The following is a 17,822-nucleotide window of genomic DNA, read 5'->3' as shown; positions in this document are numbered from 1 at the left end:
ATCCCTATAGACCTGTAGGTTTATTTCCCTCAAGTGCCCATCCAGTTTCTCTTTGAAGTCATTGTCTCCATTTCTATGGTGCCATTGGCCTTTATCTCACCCTGTGTAAAAAGAATGTTCTTCCTCACATCACCTCGCCTCCGGCATCTCCTGCCCAAACCTGTACCTCCTAATCCTCATGTCATCAGCTAATGAGAACAACATTTTATTGACTGTCTCACCTAAACCTGCCATAATTATGTACAGCTGTATCGAATCTCACCTCGATCTTCCTTGCTCCAAGGAGAACAACCCCAGCTTCTCCAAATCAACATTGTATATAAACTCCCTCCTCCCTGAAACCATTCTGGTAAATCTGCTCATCTCAACCTCGAGGACCTTGTGGTGACTAGACCTGAATACAATACTCTTCTTTGTGGCTGAACCAGTGCTTTATAGGACTCAGCATTACTTCCTTGCTTTTGTACTGAAGACCTCTATTTATGAAGCACAAGGTCCTATAAAATTTGCTACTTGCGAAGATCTGTGCATAGGGGCCTCCTCAGTGTCTCTTCGAGCTCTTTGCAAAAAATGCCATTCAGTCTATATTGCCTCTTCTGGTCCCTCTTGCTAAAATACACCACCTCACACTTTATTTAATTCCATATGCCACTTGTCAGCCCATTCTGCGAGTCTGTCTGTCCTGTTGCAAAATACTGTTAATCTCATGGTCAGCTGTGTTTGGTATAACAGGAAAATGTTGAGAATTGATTCCAGCCCTGACCCTTGGAGAACGCAACTGTATCACTCTCCCCAGTCTGAAAAAGAACCATTGACCATGGCTTGCTGTTTTCTGTCCACAATTTTTTTTTTATTTATCCAAGCTAACAATGACCCTCCTATTCCAAAAGTCACAATTTTCTTAACCACCATTTCATGTAGTACTTTGTCAGAATTCATTTTTTAAAAATGTATTTTATTTTATTACCTACGTGTATCAAAACCGGTTACAACACCCCGGAAAATATAATTCCCAGCAATCACCTGTTTTGTCAGAATTCAAACGGACAGAATTTATTGCATTTCCTTCATCAAACGTGTCTGTTACTTAATCAAAAAAATTCAGTTTGATGCGCCAAGCACAAGTTTTTGGATAGTTTTGAATTTGGCTGAAAGGGGAGAGCAGAAATGTTTACGAATTAACAGAAATAGACTATAATATGAACATTGGCCAGAATCTTCTTTCAAATTCTTTGGGTAAGGCTCTTAGCTTTTAGAAGTAGATAAAAATAAATTGCATTCTTGGTTATGTTTTGAAGAATTAAACAATCGTCAGCAGATTTTTTTTAAAATCAATGTGTACTTCTCTTGTGTACATCAGAGGGTATTATTGCTTTTGCTTGGGAGCCGAATGGAAGTAAATTTGCTGTGCTACATGGAGAGACACCCAGAATATCAGTATCCTTCTACCATGTGAAGAATAATGGCAAGATTGAACTCATTAGTAAGTAATTCCCCATTGGATTTATTGGTGATTATCTTTTGTTTGTGGCACCTTGTTTTGTTCTCCCCAACAAGGAGCTTCATCTCTGCATCTACACTATCAAACTTACCATCATTTTAAAAGATCTCTTGCAGATCACTCCTCGGTCTTCTCAAGGAAATAAAACTCTTGTCACTGGCTTGTCAGTGTCACAAGGCTATAAAACCTGAATGTGAATTGTTAGGTGGTGACTGTTATGGGTCTGGACCAGCACCCCAATTTTGGTTAAGATTCCGGGTTAGAACCCAACTTTAGGTAAAACTGTGAAGAAATGTTACTGCACCACAGGAGTGATAACCAATAGACAGCTTTTATATTAAAAATACTTTAATTTGAACACAGAATTAAGCACATTAGCAATACAGGAATAGCTTTCCAGTTAACAGGTACAATACCTTAAACTTGCTTTCTGAAACCTGCTTCTACATTCCAATTAAGCAACCCATATATTTTCAAATGCCACTTATGTATAAGGTTGGCAACCAGGTTTTTGGTGCAGAGTCCTCGGAGGGAGAAACTTGTTTTAGGACCAAGCTGAAAACCTTCTGCTCAGCTGAGACCCCTGGACGCAACCTATTTCTCCCATTAGTTGCACTCAAAGCACACAGCATACTTTTGCCTCTTGTTACAAGATTTGCCTTGATTTGTTTAGTCAGGCTCAAATGTGACATGACATTAGCTCTCTACCTGAAAACAGGTGTAGCCACCTGGGTTGGCCACTTGCCGACTTAAAATGGAGAACCGCAAAGACTAAGAGAAATTCAGCCAACACAGGCAAAAAACTAGCAAGTGCAGGAATCCTGTGTATTAGAACTTGTAAAAGCCCAGACAGCACTGAAACCAGCAGCCATCTGCATATTAATGAGCGATCCCCGGGCACAATTGAAACACTTAAGGTGAATAAGGCCAAGCCAGACTCCTCGGCGCCAGCAGGAGCCAAGACAAAGGAAGGCCAACGGACACTTGGGGACCGCCCAGTGATCAGAGAACAACTCCAGTATTGGAGAAATCGATCCAAGTGATCGGAATGCAGTCCAGTCACTTGGAACCAGGTACGGGGTCCGCCCCGAAGGGCGGGAAGCCCCTGGGGACTATAAAATAGAGTCCCCAAGTTCAAACCGTCCTCCTTGGCAGGGTCACTCAGCAACGCGAATCAACCCTCGAGAGTGAACTGTCTAAGCTGCCGCATCAACCAAGTAAGTCTGCAGTCAACGCACGCTACGAGATAGGCGCTCCTAGCTACCAGTGCATACCAGCTTTTGAATCCTGCAGACTCAGATCAAACGAAAGGCCATTTGTTCCCCTGACCTGGTGGACCAATTACGACGCTAAGTATAGGCTTTTAGTGATAGAGAATAGTCTAGAAAGTAGAGTTTATGCATGAGTAGTGATTGACTGTGTATAATAAATATGTTTTGATTTGAATCTTACTAATTGGTGTGTTGAGTTATTGATCAGAACTTGAACTTCGTGGCGGTATAAAGATACCTGGCGACTAGAGCAAAGGTTATAAAACAGCAAATTCAGTAAAGACCCAACGGGCAATGAATTAAGAGCCAATCAAAGTTAGCAACACAGGTAAAATGGCTTTTAATATCTATTCGCAAAACACTTCCCCAACAAAAATTACTGATGGCCTCCGTTTTAATCACAGCTCTAGCAAACATACTGTAATCTAGTAGCAGTAAGCAGTCTAACCTAAGTTTTAATATTACTGCAAAAATACAAACTATAAAGTATGACAATTTTGTATTCATAGTGGCGCTAATGAGTATTAGTGGACAATAACGAAACATCTGAAATCCATAAAGGTGTTAAACTAATCTCAGTGAAAGCTCCTCAAACTTCATCTGGCTTCCAAAACAGAACAACTCAAACCCACTCAACATTATCCATTTCTCTAATTCAAGTGAGTCTTTTTGTGGTTTCTCCAGTGCCTCTATCATTTTATATAATGGGCGGCACAGTAGCACAGTGGTTAGCACTGTTGCTTCACAGCGCCAGGGTCCCAGATTCACTTCCCAGCTTAGGTAACTGTCTGTGCGGAGTCTGCAATTTTTCCCTGTGGGTTTCCTCCGGAAGTCCCGAAAGACTCGCTGTTAGGTAATTTGGACATTCTGAATTCTCCCTCTGTATCCGAACAGGCGCCAGAATGTGGCGACTAGGGGCTTTTCAGTGTAACCTCATTGCAGTGTTAATGTAGGCCTACTTGTGACAAAGATTATTATTATTATTATTATATGGGAACTGTAATATAGTGTGGCCTAACCAAGATTCCATCAGTCATAGGAGCAGAATTAGGCCACTCGGCCCATCGAGTCTGCTCCGCCATTCAATCATGGCTGATATTTTCTCATCCCCATTCTCCTGCCTTCACCCCATAACCCCTGATCCCCTTATTAATCATGAACCTATCTATCTGTCTTAAAGACACTCAGTGAATTGGCCCCACAGCCTTCTGAGGCAAAGAGTTCCACAGATTCACCATCCTCTGGCTGACAAAATTCCTCCTCATCTCTGTTTTCAAGGATCGTCCCTTTAGTCTGAGATGGTGTCCTCTGGTTCTAGTTTTTCCTACAAGTGGAAACATCCTCTCCACATCCACTCTGTCCAGGCCTCCACTCTGTCCAGGCCTCGCAGTATCTTGTAAATTTCAATAAGATTACCTCTCATCCTTCTAAACTCCAACGAGTACAGACCCAGAGTCCTCAAACGTTCCTCATACGACAAGTTCTTCATGCCAAGGATCATTCTTGTGAACCTCCTCTGGACCCTTTCCAAGGCCCACACATCCTTCCTTGGATACGGGGCCCAAAACTGCTCACAATACTCCACATGGGTTCTGACCAGAGCCTTGTACAGCCTCAGAAGTACATCCCTGGTCTTGTATTCTAGCCCTCTTGACAGGAATGCTAATATTGCTTTTGCCTTCTTAACTGCCGACTGAAACTGCACATTAACCTTAAGAGAATCGTGAACAAGGACTCCCAAGTAAGTACCTTTGTGCTTCTGATTTCCGAAGCATTTCCCATTTAGAAAATAGTCTATGCCTAAATTCCTCCTTCCAAAGTGAATAACCTCGCATTTTTCCACATTGTATTTCATTTGCCACTTCATTGCCCACTCCTAGCTTGTTCAAGTCCTTCTGCAACCCCCTTGCTTCCTCAATACTACCTGGCCCTCTACAGATCTTTGTATCAATTGCAAACTTAGCAACAGTGCCTTCACTATCTTCTTCCAGATCATTAATGTATATTGTGAAAAGTTGTGGTCCCAGCACTGACCCCTGAGGCACACCACGGGTCCACCGGCTGCCATTTTGAAAAAGACCCCATAATCCCCACTCCTTGCCTTCTGCCAGTCAGCCAATCCTCTATCCATGCCAGGATCTTACCCTTAACACCATAGGCTTTTAACTTATTTAACAGACTCCTATGCGGCACCTTGTCAAAGGCCTTCTGGAAATCTAAATAAATCACGTCCACTGGTTCTCCTTTGTCTAACTTCCTTGTTACCTCCTCAAAGAACTCTTAACAGATTTGTCAGACACAACCTCCCTTTGACAAAGCTGTGCTGACTCAGTCATATTTTACCATACGTGGTTCACGTCTCTGCTTTTTAATTTGATCCCTTCAGAAATGCACATAGTTCACTGTGAAATGTTTGACATATAATTAAGGTGTCCTGTGGTTCAAGCCTTTTCAACCAGATGTGTTCTGGTACTTATCTATGCCTTGTTCACTGATATAAGAGGGTGGTATGGAATGGCATTACTATGCTACCCAACATTCATGGAACTAGTTTGTTTTACCAAGCAAAATATCTATAATTTTACAAAAGAAGCTCCGGCATATTCTGAATGTTGCATTTAACTTAATATATGGGCATAATTCTAAATTTGATGGGCGGCATGTGGCGCAGTAGGTATCACTGAGACAGCGGCACTGAGGACCGGGGTTCGAATCCCGGCCCTGGGTCACTGTCCGTGTGGAGTTTGCACATTTTCCCCATGTCTGCAAGGGTTTCACCCCCACAACCCAAAGATGTGCAGGATAGATGGATTGGCCACACTAAATTACCCCTTAATTGGAAAAAAAATAATTGGGTACTCTAAATTTAAAAAAAAAAGTGTTTTAAAAACCATGTAGGAACATGTATATTTGCCATTTATCAACATATACAAGCTGTCAATGATGATTGGTTGCTGTGTCAATTGCTAAAAATTTGTATACTGGTTCTGCTAACCTTCTGTGGTGTTAGTGCAATAGCACTGTTGGTATTTGTTCTTAACTGGCAGCATTGTGCAACAGTTGTGTTTCTGATTGTAGGTAGGTATTTTTAAAATCGCCGCAGGTATTTGTTGGGTAAGACTGGATGTAAGACTTGTTCAGATAGTAAACTAATTGTTACTTCAGTCTGAGGTGGCCAAAATTAACTTTGTCATTTCTTCTTTACGCAGAGGTGTTTGATAAGCAGCAAGCTAATAGCATCTTTTGGAGTCCGCAAGGACAATTTGTGGCATTGGCTGGTCTAAGGAGGTGAGTGTTGGTGGATTGATTAATGTGGGGTTTGAGGCCTTCCAATCGGTCAAGCATGCTGTTCCTGGTGGGGCGGCACATTGCTAATCACTGCTATCTCACCATGTCAGGGACACGGGTTCAATTTCAGCCTTGGGTAACTATATTTTGCAAGTTCTCCCATGTCTGCGTGAGTTTGCTCCAGATTCCTCCCACAGTCCAAAGATGTGCAGTTTAGGTGGGGTTATCGGGATAGGGCAAAGGTCGGGGGGGGGGGGGGGTGGGGGGGTGCGTGGCGTGGAATGGGCCTAGACAGAGTGCTTCTTCAGTGAGCCCGTGCAATCTCAATGGGCCAAATGGCCACTTCCTGCACTGTAGGGATTCTATTCTATTGACAACGTCTCCAGGGGAGTAACTGGAGGAGATTACCACAGCAATTAATGAACATTTTAACATTTTGTCAGAAGTGATGCAAACGTACTTGTCCTGAATCACCCACAAGGGTAAAAATACTGATTTAATTAGGCTGACCTGACAAAGTGGAATAAATACAAATTTAAGACTACAGTAATTCAGAATGGTTTCTAACCGAAAGGATCTTCTGCCTACGAGAAAAATGTGGCAGTACCTGGTGACTAATATTGAGGGCATGCGTAGTAGCTATGTAGAAAATTGTTTGAAGAAGTTGTCCTAATTGTGTTTTGCTATCCCAAAGGCAATTCACTAGTTGTGTACGCCAGCAGCATGCTCTATTCTGGTGTCTACTGTTCGCTTACAAAGCCTGATGAGGTTCACAATGACAAATGTTTAAAAGCTCATGTTAATGAGTAGTGTTGCGTCCAAACTGGCATGTTCTTTTCTCAAATAAGAAATTGCAATTACGTGGCACCTTTCACAACTTCTAGGCGTCACAGTGTTTTACAGTCAATGGAATATTTATCAAAGTGTGGTCACTTGTAATGTAGGAGTGCACTCTATCCATAGTTTAAATGTGTGAGGATGAATAGGGAACACTTGCAAATTCTGTAATACTGCTCAGAAGAAAGTATCCTGTTTTAATGTAAAATATTCTGAATTTGTAGCATGAACGGTGCTTTGGCATTTTACGACACGTCAGATTGCACGCTGATGAATGTAGCTGAACATTATATGGCTTCTGATGTTGAATGGGACCCAACAGGACGATATGTGGTAACTTCAGTATCGTGGTGGAGTCACAAGGTAAGGTGCTAGTGTAATAAATATAAAGATTTCAAATCTCCCTTGTAAACTGGGATGAAGAGAACGGAGTCATTCTTAGGCATAAATTTTGGGTTATGTTTATTCCAGGATTGAGGTCTGGGCTTTTCTACAATGCATCCTGGCTTCTGGGGAGTGATGCAAAACAGGCAGTGGCGTCTCGCTGCATTCGCCACATAGGCTAATTGGAATTGAGATCCCCAAGAGTGCTGCAGTGAGGAAGTACAAATGCTTCCCTATGGGTTGGGGCAGGAAGCTGATCTCTCTTTCCCCCCCCCCCCCCCCCCCCCCCCCATTTTTAAATAAATTTAGAGTACCCAATTATTATTTTTTCCCAATTAAGGGGCAACTTAGAGTGGCCAATCCACCTATCCTGCACATCTTTGGGTTGTGGGGGTGAAACCCACGCAGACATCAGGGGAGAATGTGCAAACTCCACGGACAGTGACCAGGGCCGGAATTCGAACCCAGGTCTTCAGCGCCGCAGTCCCACTGCGCCACCGTGCCGCCCTTCAAACTGATCCCCTTGAATCTTGTGTGATTTCTTAAAGTGTACAGCTTGAAAGTTGCATCAGCATAGGTCAGGAAGCAATCCATCCCCTTGTCCTCACAGGAAGACAGAAAAATATATCTGGTATTGTGAAGAATGTATATTCTGCAGGATCTGGGGAAAACGTGTTTCTGTATGCATTTGTAATGTTTTGGATATGTATCTTAGGTGGATAATGCATACTGGATGTGGACGTTCCAGGGGCGTCTCTTACAGAAGAACACCAAGGATCGTTTCTGTCAACTGCTGTGGAGACCCAGACCAGCTTCCCTGCTCTCGCAGGATCAGCTTAAGGTGTGTAAACAGTGCTCATTTGAGCAAAATCTGACTATAGTTGATATATTTCTTGGCAGGCTTTTTTTTTTTAAATGATTCTCCGTTTTCACATTTTCTTCACAATTTATACCCAGCAATGAACAGTAACGGATACAATGTCAATCACCATATCAACAACAACAATCCCATCCTCCCACCAACCCCCAAACAACAACCCACATGTCAACACAAACATCGAATAAGAAAGGAATCAGGAATCACCCATAGCCACCATCAAAATACACAGTCGTTGTTCCCCCCACCCCCAATGTTCGATGACATCCATTCTTGAAAGTGCATCATGAATAACGCCCATGAATTGTAAAAACCCCTCCATCCTTCCCCTCGGTTCAAACTTCACCTTCTCAAGAGTTAAAAATTCCAGCAGGACCCCACGCCAGGTCAGAAGGTGGAGAGGTTGACCTCCACCCCAACAGGATCCGCCTTCTGGCAATCAACGAGGCGAAAGGTTGCAACATCTGCCTCCTCGTCTGCTTCCAACCCCGGCTGATCCGACACCCCGAATATGGCCTTCCAAGGGCCTGGGTCAAGATTCACGTGCACCACCTTCGAGATTACCCTAAAAACCTCCCTCCAGTAAACATCCAGCTTTGGAGAGGACCAAAACATATGAACATGGTTTGCGCCCACCCCGCAACGTTCACACACATCTTCTACCCCTCAAAGAGCCAGCTCATCCTCGCCTTTGTGAGGTGTGCTGTATACACCACCTTCAGCTGTATCAACCCCAACCTCGCGCACGAGGTGGAGGCATTCACTCTCCAGAGCACCTCACACCAGAACCCCTCCTCCAGACCTTCACTCTAGTCTTCCTCCCACTTTGCTTTGATCCCTTCCAGCGGTGCCTTCTCCTCTTCCAAAATAGCTCCGTAAACCACCGATACTACTCTCCAGTCCCTCTGTCGTCAGCATCTCCTCCAGCAACGTGGAGGCCGGCTCTACCGGGAAGCTCTGTAATTCCTTCTTGGCAAAGTCTCAAACCTGCGTGTATCTAAACATTTCCCCCTGCTCCAGCTTATTTAGCAAGTTTATGTGCTTTTTGAAGTAGACCTGTTTTGGTAGTATCAATGTTGGGGTTGGACGGGGCGGGGCTGAAATATTAATTGGTTTGGAGCTAGAAAATTTATCTTTGCCAAGAAAATCTACAAAGCTACTTAATAGTATAGCACTGTACGAGTTGGGTCCAGAAACCTGCATGCTGCAGTAAAATCAGACTATATTGATCATCCCAAATGTCCATGCGTCCACTTATTTTTGTGTATCAGTTGAGGCACTGTCTTGAGTACATATTTAAATGTAATTATACCTTAACATTTAATTGAGCTTGGTTTGCAACATGCATGTATTGCTTGGTTTGCAACATGCATGTATTTCTTGTTCTCATAGTATCCCAGCAAAGTTTTCAAAGTTTGTTCCACACTCAAGCCATCACCGGGGCAATTTTTGAGATGTTTATTGTTACAATGTATGGGGAAAAGGTGATAAAATAACAACCGACAATGAATGTTGGCAGATCAGAGGAAGGGAAAGTAATTAGAAGATTCCCTATGTAATCGTGGTTAGCAATGATTCATCCATAGATTAGCTCACTCGGTGTAGCTTAGGTTACTGCATTGTACATGTATATGGCTAGCTTTAAAATCATATTTAATGAAGGCCCAAGAATAATATTTGAAACTCCTCTGATGAATGTTGATACCAGGAAAATACAAAAATCTTGCATGCATGTTGCCTTTTTTCGTGGTTGAATTTGGTACAACCTATCTATTGTGACACACAGTTTGAAGACTTATCAGGCTATATTTCACATGCCTGCAGATTTTAATTAAAACCAGATCACTCTTTCTCTGCCACTTACTTTGCTGTTTGGAGTAATTTTGTGCGGTGATTAATTTGCCAACATTCTCTCCACTCCTTTTCTGAAGAGACCCATTCTTTCCTGGATGGGATTCGACCTCTGTCACCTTCTGGAATTGTGACCAAGTGATCATTCTTCATCCATGCACCTAATCGGTGCTGGCAGGTTAAATAGGACATCATAACTGAGCTTGATCCCGTCCCCACTGGTGTCCATTAGCAATTTTTGTTACATTGTCTCAGTTAGCGATCAGCTGTAGGTGCTTTAGCCCATAACATTGAGACAGTCTAACTGATCTCATTAATTTAACATAGGGTAGGAATTGAGTTTGTACCCATCTAAATGTGGCTGTTCAATAGTCACACTTTGCCAATTGTAATAAAATATATTCATAATGAAAAATTCCAAGTGTTTTATTACTTTTACGCATCATAGGTATGGGGGAATGTTTCAGCGGCAGTGAGAATTTTGTGAATAGCTGTTAGCAAACTCGCCAATTAAAATTTACGTTTGCATAATGTTCTTCTCCCTTGGCTAACATGTACATTTTTTCCCCCCAGCAAATCAAAAAAGATTATAAGAAATACTCAAAAATCTTTGAACAGAAAGATCGTTTGAGTCAGTCCAAGGCCTCCAAGGTAAGTAGTTAAGTTTTTGTATTAAAAATAAACGTCACAAATCCAAAAGTGAAAATGTAATAGTGTACTGGCAGGAGGCATCATTTCCAAGAAAATGTTAATATCATGTCAACAGGTGTCCTAATAATTATTTAGCCCCATCCTCTTCCTTTGGCCAACTTCATGATTTTCATTCTGTATGAACATTGTACGCCACGAGCTACAGTGTGGTGTTGCACCATTTGTAATATTGAGCTCATTGATGCTTTAGGAACAGGTAGCTCTAACTGTCAGAATTGTCATTGACTGTTCTCAACAACTTTCTACCCAAAAGGGAATTAAATAATTTGGTTAAGAATGGTGTAATCTCGGGCAGCACGGTGGCGCAGTGGGTAGCACTGCAGCCTCACGGCGCCGGGGTCCCAGGTTCGATCCCGGCTCTGGATCACTGTGGGAGTTTGCACATTCTCCCTGTGTTTATGTGGGTTTCGCCCCCACAACCCAAAGATGTGCAGGTTAGGTGGATTGGCCACTAAATTGCCCCTTAATTGGAAAAATGAATTGGGTACTCTAAATTTTTTTTTTAAAAGACAAGAATTGTGTAATCTCACCGATATGTGATAACCACTGGTTCACTCCGGGGGGCTGGATGGGGGGTTTCGGAGTTGGCAACGGGCAGGGATCGAGAGATTTGGTGATCTCTTTATTGATGAGGGTTTCCCGAGCTTGGAGGAGCTGGAGGAGGAGTTTGAGTTACCAGGGGGCAATGAGTTCCAGTATCTGCAGGTGAGGGATTTTGTGCTGGGGCAGGTTTCAACTTTGCTGCACCAGGGACTGCAAGGTGGTTGAGGACAGGAGTAGGAGAGGGTAAGGTCTTGGAGATCTATAAGGAGCTGATGGAGTGGGAGGGAACCCCGATGGGGGAGGTGAAGCGAAAGTGGGAAGAAGAGCTGGGTGGGGAGTTGGAGGCCGAGTTATGGGAGGAGGCCCTGAGGAGAGTTCATGCATCCTCGTCGTGCACCAGGCTCAACCTGATACAGTTTAAAGTGGCCCACAGGGCACGCGTGACTGGCCTGGATGAGCAGGTTCGTTGAGGAGGTAGAGGATAGGTGTGGGCACTATGCGGGGGGTCCTGCAAACCATGTCCATATGTTTTGGGCAAGGCTGAGGGGGTTTCTGGCAAGGGTTTGCTGACGTCATGTCAGAGGTCCAGCAAGTGAGGGTGGTGCCAAGTCCAGAGGTGGCGATCTTTGGTGTGTCGGAAGACCTGGGAGCCCAGGGGTGAAAGAGGCTGACGTCCTGGCCTTGGCCTCCCTGGTGGCCCAGAGACGGGTCCTACTAGGATGGAGGGACTCAGAGCTCGGGGTTATGGGTTAGCGATATGGCGGGGTTTCTCAGACTTGGATAAAATGTAATTCGCCTTGAGGGGTTTGTTGCAGGGATTTGCTCGGAGGTGGCAGCCATTCAGCAACTTCTTTGAGAAAAATTAAGCTGTCAGGAGGGGGGGGGGTGGGGGGGGGGGGACAGGGGGGGGATGGAAGAAACTAGTAAGGACAGGAGAACCAACGATGGGGTGGCTGGGGGTGGTGGCATTGTTTGTGTAAGCCATGTTGGCTGAAGTTTGTGCTCGGGGAGTTTGGTGGTTATATTGTTTTTTTTGTTGACATTTGATGTTGAAAATTGTTAAAATTATAAATGCCTCAATAAAATATTTTCTGACAAAAAGAATTGTGTAATCTATTACCTTCTCTAAATATATTGGATTTTTAAGAATCTGTCCTCTGTTTAAGTATGAGTAAAAATGGTCAATTGTCTTTCAGCAAATGATGGCTAATATTGGTTTTGGGTGACTGTGTATGACCGGTTATATCAATTCATCCAGCCATTAAATATCTCCCAAATTCTTCTTGAAGATGTGTAATGAGCATCTTAACAATGAGCACCCCTTTCTACTCCTGTAAACTCAGCTCTGGGTATTTTGTTAAAGTGTGAATTCCTCACCATCTTGACTGAAAGGTGCTAATAGGAAATTTGAAATTTATATTCATTCCCATTTGTTTTGTCTTTTGATTAATGCCCCCTTTGATTCATCTCTTTAGATCAATTTAAGGAGGTAATAGCAGGACATTAGAAGATCAGTACACTCCAGCAGAGTCAACGTGGTTTTACGATTAATATGGGGTTATGGGGAGAAGACAGGAGACTGGGGATGAGAAAAATATCAGCCATGATTGAATGGCGGAGCACTCGATGGGCCGAGTGGCCTAATTCTGCTCCTATGTCTTATGGTCTTATGAAAGCAAAATCCTGTTTGACTAATTTATTAGAGCCCTTTGAGGAAGTAACAAGCAAAGTGGATAAAGGGGAACCTTTAGATGTGGTGGACTTGGAATTCCTAATGACATTTCAAGTCATTAGGGCAGCACAGTAGCACAAGTGGATAGCACGGTAGCACAAGTGGATAGCACTGTGGCTTCACAGCGCCAGAGTCCCAGGTTTGATTTCCACGCTGGGTTACTGTCTGTGCGGAGTCTGCATGTTCTCCCCGTCTCTGCGTGGGTTTCCTCCGGGGGACAAAGATTTAAGGTAAGGGGCAGGAGATTCAGAGGGGATTTGAGGGTAGGGGGAATCTGGAACTCACTGCCTGAAAGGGTGGCAGAGGTGGGAACCCTCAACATTTAAAAAGCATTTAGTTAAGCACTTAGAACGGTTTCCTCCCACAGTCCAAAGACGTGCAGGTTAGATTGATTGGCTGTGCTAAATTGCCCTTGGTGTCCAAAAAGGTTAGGTGGGATTATTGGGTTACGGGGATAGGATGGAAGTGAAGGGCTTAAGTGGGTCGGTGCAGACTCGATGGGCCGAATGGCCTCCTTCTGCGCTATGTTCTAAGTGCTCGTCTAAATGCTTTTTAAATGTTGAGGGTTCCTGCCTCTGCCACCCTTTCAGGCAGTGAGTTCCAGATTCCCCCTACCCTCTGGGTGAAAAGGTTTCCCTCAAATCCCCTCTGAATCTCCTGCCCCTAACCTTAAATCTTTGTCCCCTGTTAATTGACCCACACTACTAAGGGCAAAGGTTCCTTCCTATCTACTTTATCTGTGTTCCGCATAATTTTGTCCATCTCGATCATGTCCGCTCAACCTTCTCTGCTCTAAGGAGAAGAACAGCCTTGCCAGCCTCCCTTCATAGCAGAAAAGCTTCCGCGCAGGAGAACCCTTCCACACCCTTTCTTCTGCAATCACGTCCTTCCTATAGTGTGGCGACCAAGAGCGTACTCAGTGCTCCAGCTGCGACCTAGCGAGCCTTTGATGCAGCTCCATCATACCCTCCCTGCTCTTATGGAATCTTCAGAGAAGGTTCACTCCACTGCTTCCAAGGATGAAGGGAGAAAAGGTTATGAGAAAAGGGTTGAACAGATTGGGCCTATACCGATTGGAGTTTAGAAGAGTGAGGTGTGATCTTAGTAAAAATATAAGTTCACGAAGGGGCTTGCCAGGGTCAACGCTGAGAGGATGTTTCGCTTGTGTGGGAGTCGAACGAGGGGCCACAGTTTACAAATTGAAGGCCTCCCATTTAAGATTGCGATGCAATTTTGTTTTCTTGTGTATTAATTAATGTGTATTTGTTTTTAAACCGTGTGTAATAGTCTTCATTAATCTTTTAAGGAATTGGTAGATAAGCGACGCAAGATGATGGAAGAATTCCATAAATATCGTGAGAAGACCAGTCAAAATTACGCAGAGCAGAAACCCCAACGTCTAGAACTCCGAGGAGGTGATAAATGATTGTTTAATTTTAATTGTTACTAATGTAACCATGCAGGAACAAGAACTACCGTAGATCACGTTGAAGCTTGCCAAATCCTTCCAAAAACACTAGTTCAATTATATGCGCAGAATTATATGCGTAGTATAAAATGTGATCTGCCATTGGTGGTGCAGGAGAACCCATTTGTGTTCAGTCGGTTGTCATGCGCTGTCTGCTGTGAGGGCGTGTCTTAAACTCGCACACATTTTCTACCAACACAGCCAGTGTTGCCTAGTTGATCCCATGCGCTGATTTATACGGCGAGTACAACCATAACATATATCACTGAGCTGAAAATTTGAGGCCAATTCCTAATGAGTATAGTCCTATAAATGTATTTATTAGCTGAAAGGTAGGGTGGGGGCTGGGTATTGACTTGTATGCCAGGTATAGACCTAAACATGCATTTTGGCACTGAAAAAATAAGGCCCCCTCATGCACCAATTTGACCTACCCTCCACGGGCTAGTATTTTCAAGGTTACAATGAAATCAAAGTTTCTGCATTGAAATATTTGGAACCCCAAGATCAAACTACCTGTACAGACCTCCTTAGTATTCTCTTTCCATCTGTGTACACTATTTAGTGACAATAGGATTGTGTGACCTCTGTGTAATTTAATTATCCATTGCGTGTTCTATCTTAAAAGGGGGAGTAGTGTCCTTTTTGAAAATGACCGTCTTGAAAAGCATGAATCCTTTTATAGAGTAAAATGAATTGTGCACATCTCTTAGAAATGTGTTCCTTCCCTATGTAGAAAGATGTTGATTATGCCAATTCATTATGTTGATCTAGCAAGATTACTGGGATGCAAATTCTGTTTTTTTTTTTTACTTTATATTGTGAAAAGGCATCTCTTAGTGGAAATAAGATCATAGATTGGAGATGGGTGAGCATGAGTGAATCATTGGGACGTGCTTTAGCCGTGGAGCACTTGTATCTCTTGGACCAGAGTCCTACCAAATGTTTTATTGATGAGATTAAGAAGACTTTGCTCTGACTAAGCGTGAGCAGCTTTTACTTAGTTCCCCATGGCCCACAGTTGTCTCTATTCTGTTGTCTAATTTGGGATTGAACAGACATGCAAAATTGGTTTATTAGAAAATGAGGTTGTCAGACATGTGTACGGGTTGAACATAGAAGAAACTTTGTAGCAAGTGCCTGTGCTATTTTTGATTTGGGAATGGTTAATGCTTTATGCTGTGTGTCTAGATGCGGAAGTGTTCATTTCTCAGCAATAACCTCTGGAGGAATGCAAAAATATATCTAGTATCCTCTAAACTCATTTGCATATTCCTTTGAGAAAGTGCATGACCTTGCCATTGAAAATTCCTGCTCATCACCTCACAGGTGTGGACACGGATGAGCTGGACAGTAACGTTGATGACTGGGAGGAAGAGACCGTTGAATTTTTTGTCACAGAAGAAATTATCCCTGTTGGAGATCAGGAGTAGTCATATAACATACAGGTGAGGCTACTGTATTATCACAGCAGACATTACCTGCAAAAAAAGACATTGCCAGAACCAATTAGATCTTATTAAGCACAGAATTTGAAGACTAATTTTATTTTGTCTGGGAGCAAAGTACACTTCAAAGCCTGAATGATGTCTTTGAACATTTGTGTACTAGTATTCAAATAAATCTTAATAATTGCACAATTTAATCCTGTGCATTTCAATAACTTATTGAAAACAATTGTACTTCCGAACATATTTCCAGCATAATTACAATAAGAGTCGTTCTTTTGTTAATATAAATGGTAAATTTTTCAGAAGAAAGACTTGAATTTATATATTGCCTTTCACAATTTAGAATGTTCTAAAGTGTTTTACAATCAAAGAAGTACTATTTGAAATGTAATCATTGTTGTAACATCGGAAACGCAGCAACCGATTTGCAAGATCCCAGAAACAGCAAAAATGAGCAGATAACTTTTTTTACAGTTGCTGATTAAGGATAATTATTGGGCAGGAAAACAGACTTCACTTGGTTTTTCTTCAAAATAGTACCATGGGCCTTTTACGTCCTCCTGAGAGGGCAAATGGAACCTTTTTAATGTGTTGCCGCACTCCCTTGATACTGCAGAGGAGTGTCAGCCTGGATTTTATGCTGAAGTCTCTGGTGTCAGGCAAGACTACCATTGTTCAATGGCTCATTAAGGTTGGGAATTTATTCTTGGTGGAATTTAGAAAAAAAATCCATGACCTGCCACTAAAAGCACGTCTCTATATGGGTACAAGTCACATTTCTGAGCTGGTGCAACTTCAGTTTGTCCATGTTCTGTTCTAGAAAGAGTACATATTTAAGTAGTTTCAGTTTACATTCTAAGATCTTGACTGGTGAACTTTTAACAATCATACCGTTCTCTCTTTCTCTCGTCATTTTTGACATATTGTAATACTATAATGTAACTTGAGTGATTATCAAACTTCAAATTCCCCACCCCAGTTTTGAAACCACATAGTGGGAATTGGACCGTAATATTGAAAGGAAGGAGAATTTACCTATTGCCTACATGCATGCTGTTTCTGTAGGGCTGAAGGTTGGCTGCAAGTTAGATCCACTTTCAAAAAAAATTGAACTCTGGATTTGGAGTTAAATATTGATGTTTAGAATAGATGTGCAGATTACTAAGGTTAGCAAGTAGATTGATTTTTAAATCAAATTTTAACTGTGCATATATAAACATTTGTTCTATTTCTTTCCCCAGTGCCACCATATCTTCAGTTGAAGCTGATTTCTCTTTCGTCACCTGGAACTTGACCTCTACATTTTGAAAGTTGAATGCGCTCCACTCTTGCAAAAATCATCACAGTGCCTTTTACTATATCAGTTCTGCAGTGGTGATAAAGACACTGCCTTCACTTTTAATAAGTGTGAATACGTTTCACTAATTAGCAGCAGCGCTGCAGTTTATTTTGTGTTACTGCCACTAATCACTGTGGATGCTGTCTGTGGTTTGTGTAAGTACATTATTACTGAGGCACTCAAAGTTTCCTGTAGCCATGGGCTATTTTAACATCCATGGTAAATTAACACAGCATTTTGTATGGAGGAACATTGAGAATACAATATGGGTTAATACATATTTTAGTGTGCAATTACAGCACTACAGTGGACTGTATCCTCCTCCATTCAGGTTATATTTGACTTCTAATGGGATAAAATAAAGATTAGTAACATTGATGTTGTGCCTGTGTATTAATTATTGTTTTAAATATTTCATTAACCCAAAGGAAACGTGTTGACTTTCGTGCATTTTCAGCACCATCTCTGGTTTAGTATGGTGGTGTGACAAGACCATTGGAGCAGGAGCTGTGACTGTTGGCAGAGTAGTTTTGAATTCCACAAGCCTGCTGTACCGCATCATTCACAAT

At 42.5% G+C, this 17,822-nt stretch overlaps 1 protein-coding gene across 1 annotated transcript in view; it reads left to right on the top strand.

Moving 5' to 3' along the window:
- Window positions 1-17,631, top strand: part of LOC140394049 (eukaryotic translation initiation factor 3 subunit B) — a 49,305-nt gene extending 31,674 nt beyond the window's left edge. Inside the window, exons 12-19 of the mRNA XM_072480845.1 lie at window positions 1,361-1,483; window positions 5,982-6,060; window positions 7,122-7,260; window positions 7,997-8,122; window positions 10,583-10,660; window positions 14,302-14,410; window positions 15,793-15,911; window positions 17,156-17,631. Coding sequence (XP_072336946.1) covers window positions 1,361-1,483; window positions 5,982-6,060; window positions 7,122-7,260; window positions 7,997-8,122; window positions 10,583-10,660; window positions 14,302-14,410; window positions 15,793-15,896 — 758 coding nt within the window. The 3' untranslated portion in view covers window positions 15,897-15,911; window positions 17,156-17,631. The remainder of the gene's footprint in view (window positions 1-1,360; window positions 1,484-5,981; window positions 6,061-7,121; window positions 7,261-7,996; window positions 8,123-10,582; window positions 10,661-14,301; window positions 14,411-15,792; window positions 15,912-17,155) is intronic.
- Window positions 17,632-17,822: the final 191 nt, after the last annotated feature.

This window comes from Scyliorhinus torazame, chromosome 17 (genome assembly GCF_047496885.1).
Source record: "Scyliorhinus torazame isolate Kashiwa2021f chromosome 17, sScyTor2.1, whole genome shotgun sequence".
In the NCBI taxonomy this organism is placed as follows: Eukaryota; Metazoa; Chordata; class Chondrichthyes; order Carcharhiniformes; family Scyliorhinidae; genus Scyliorhinus; species Scyliorhinus torazame.
Note: the sequence above shows the minus strand (reverse complement) of the source record. Positions and strands in the feature narration are given on the sequence as shown.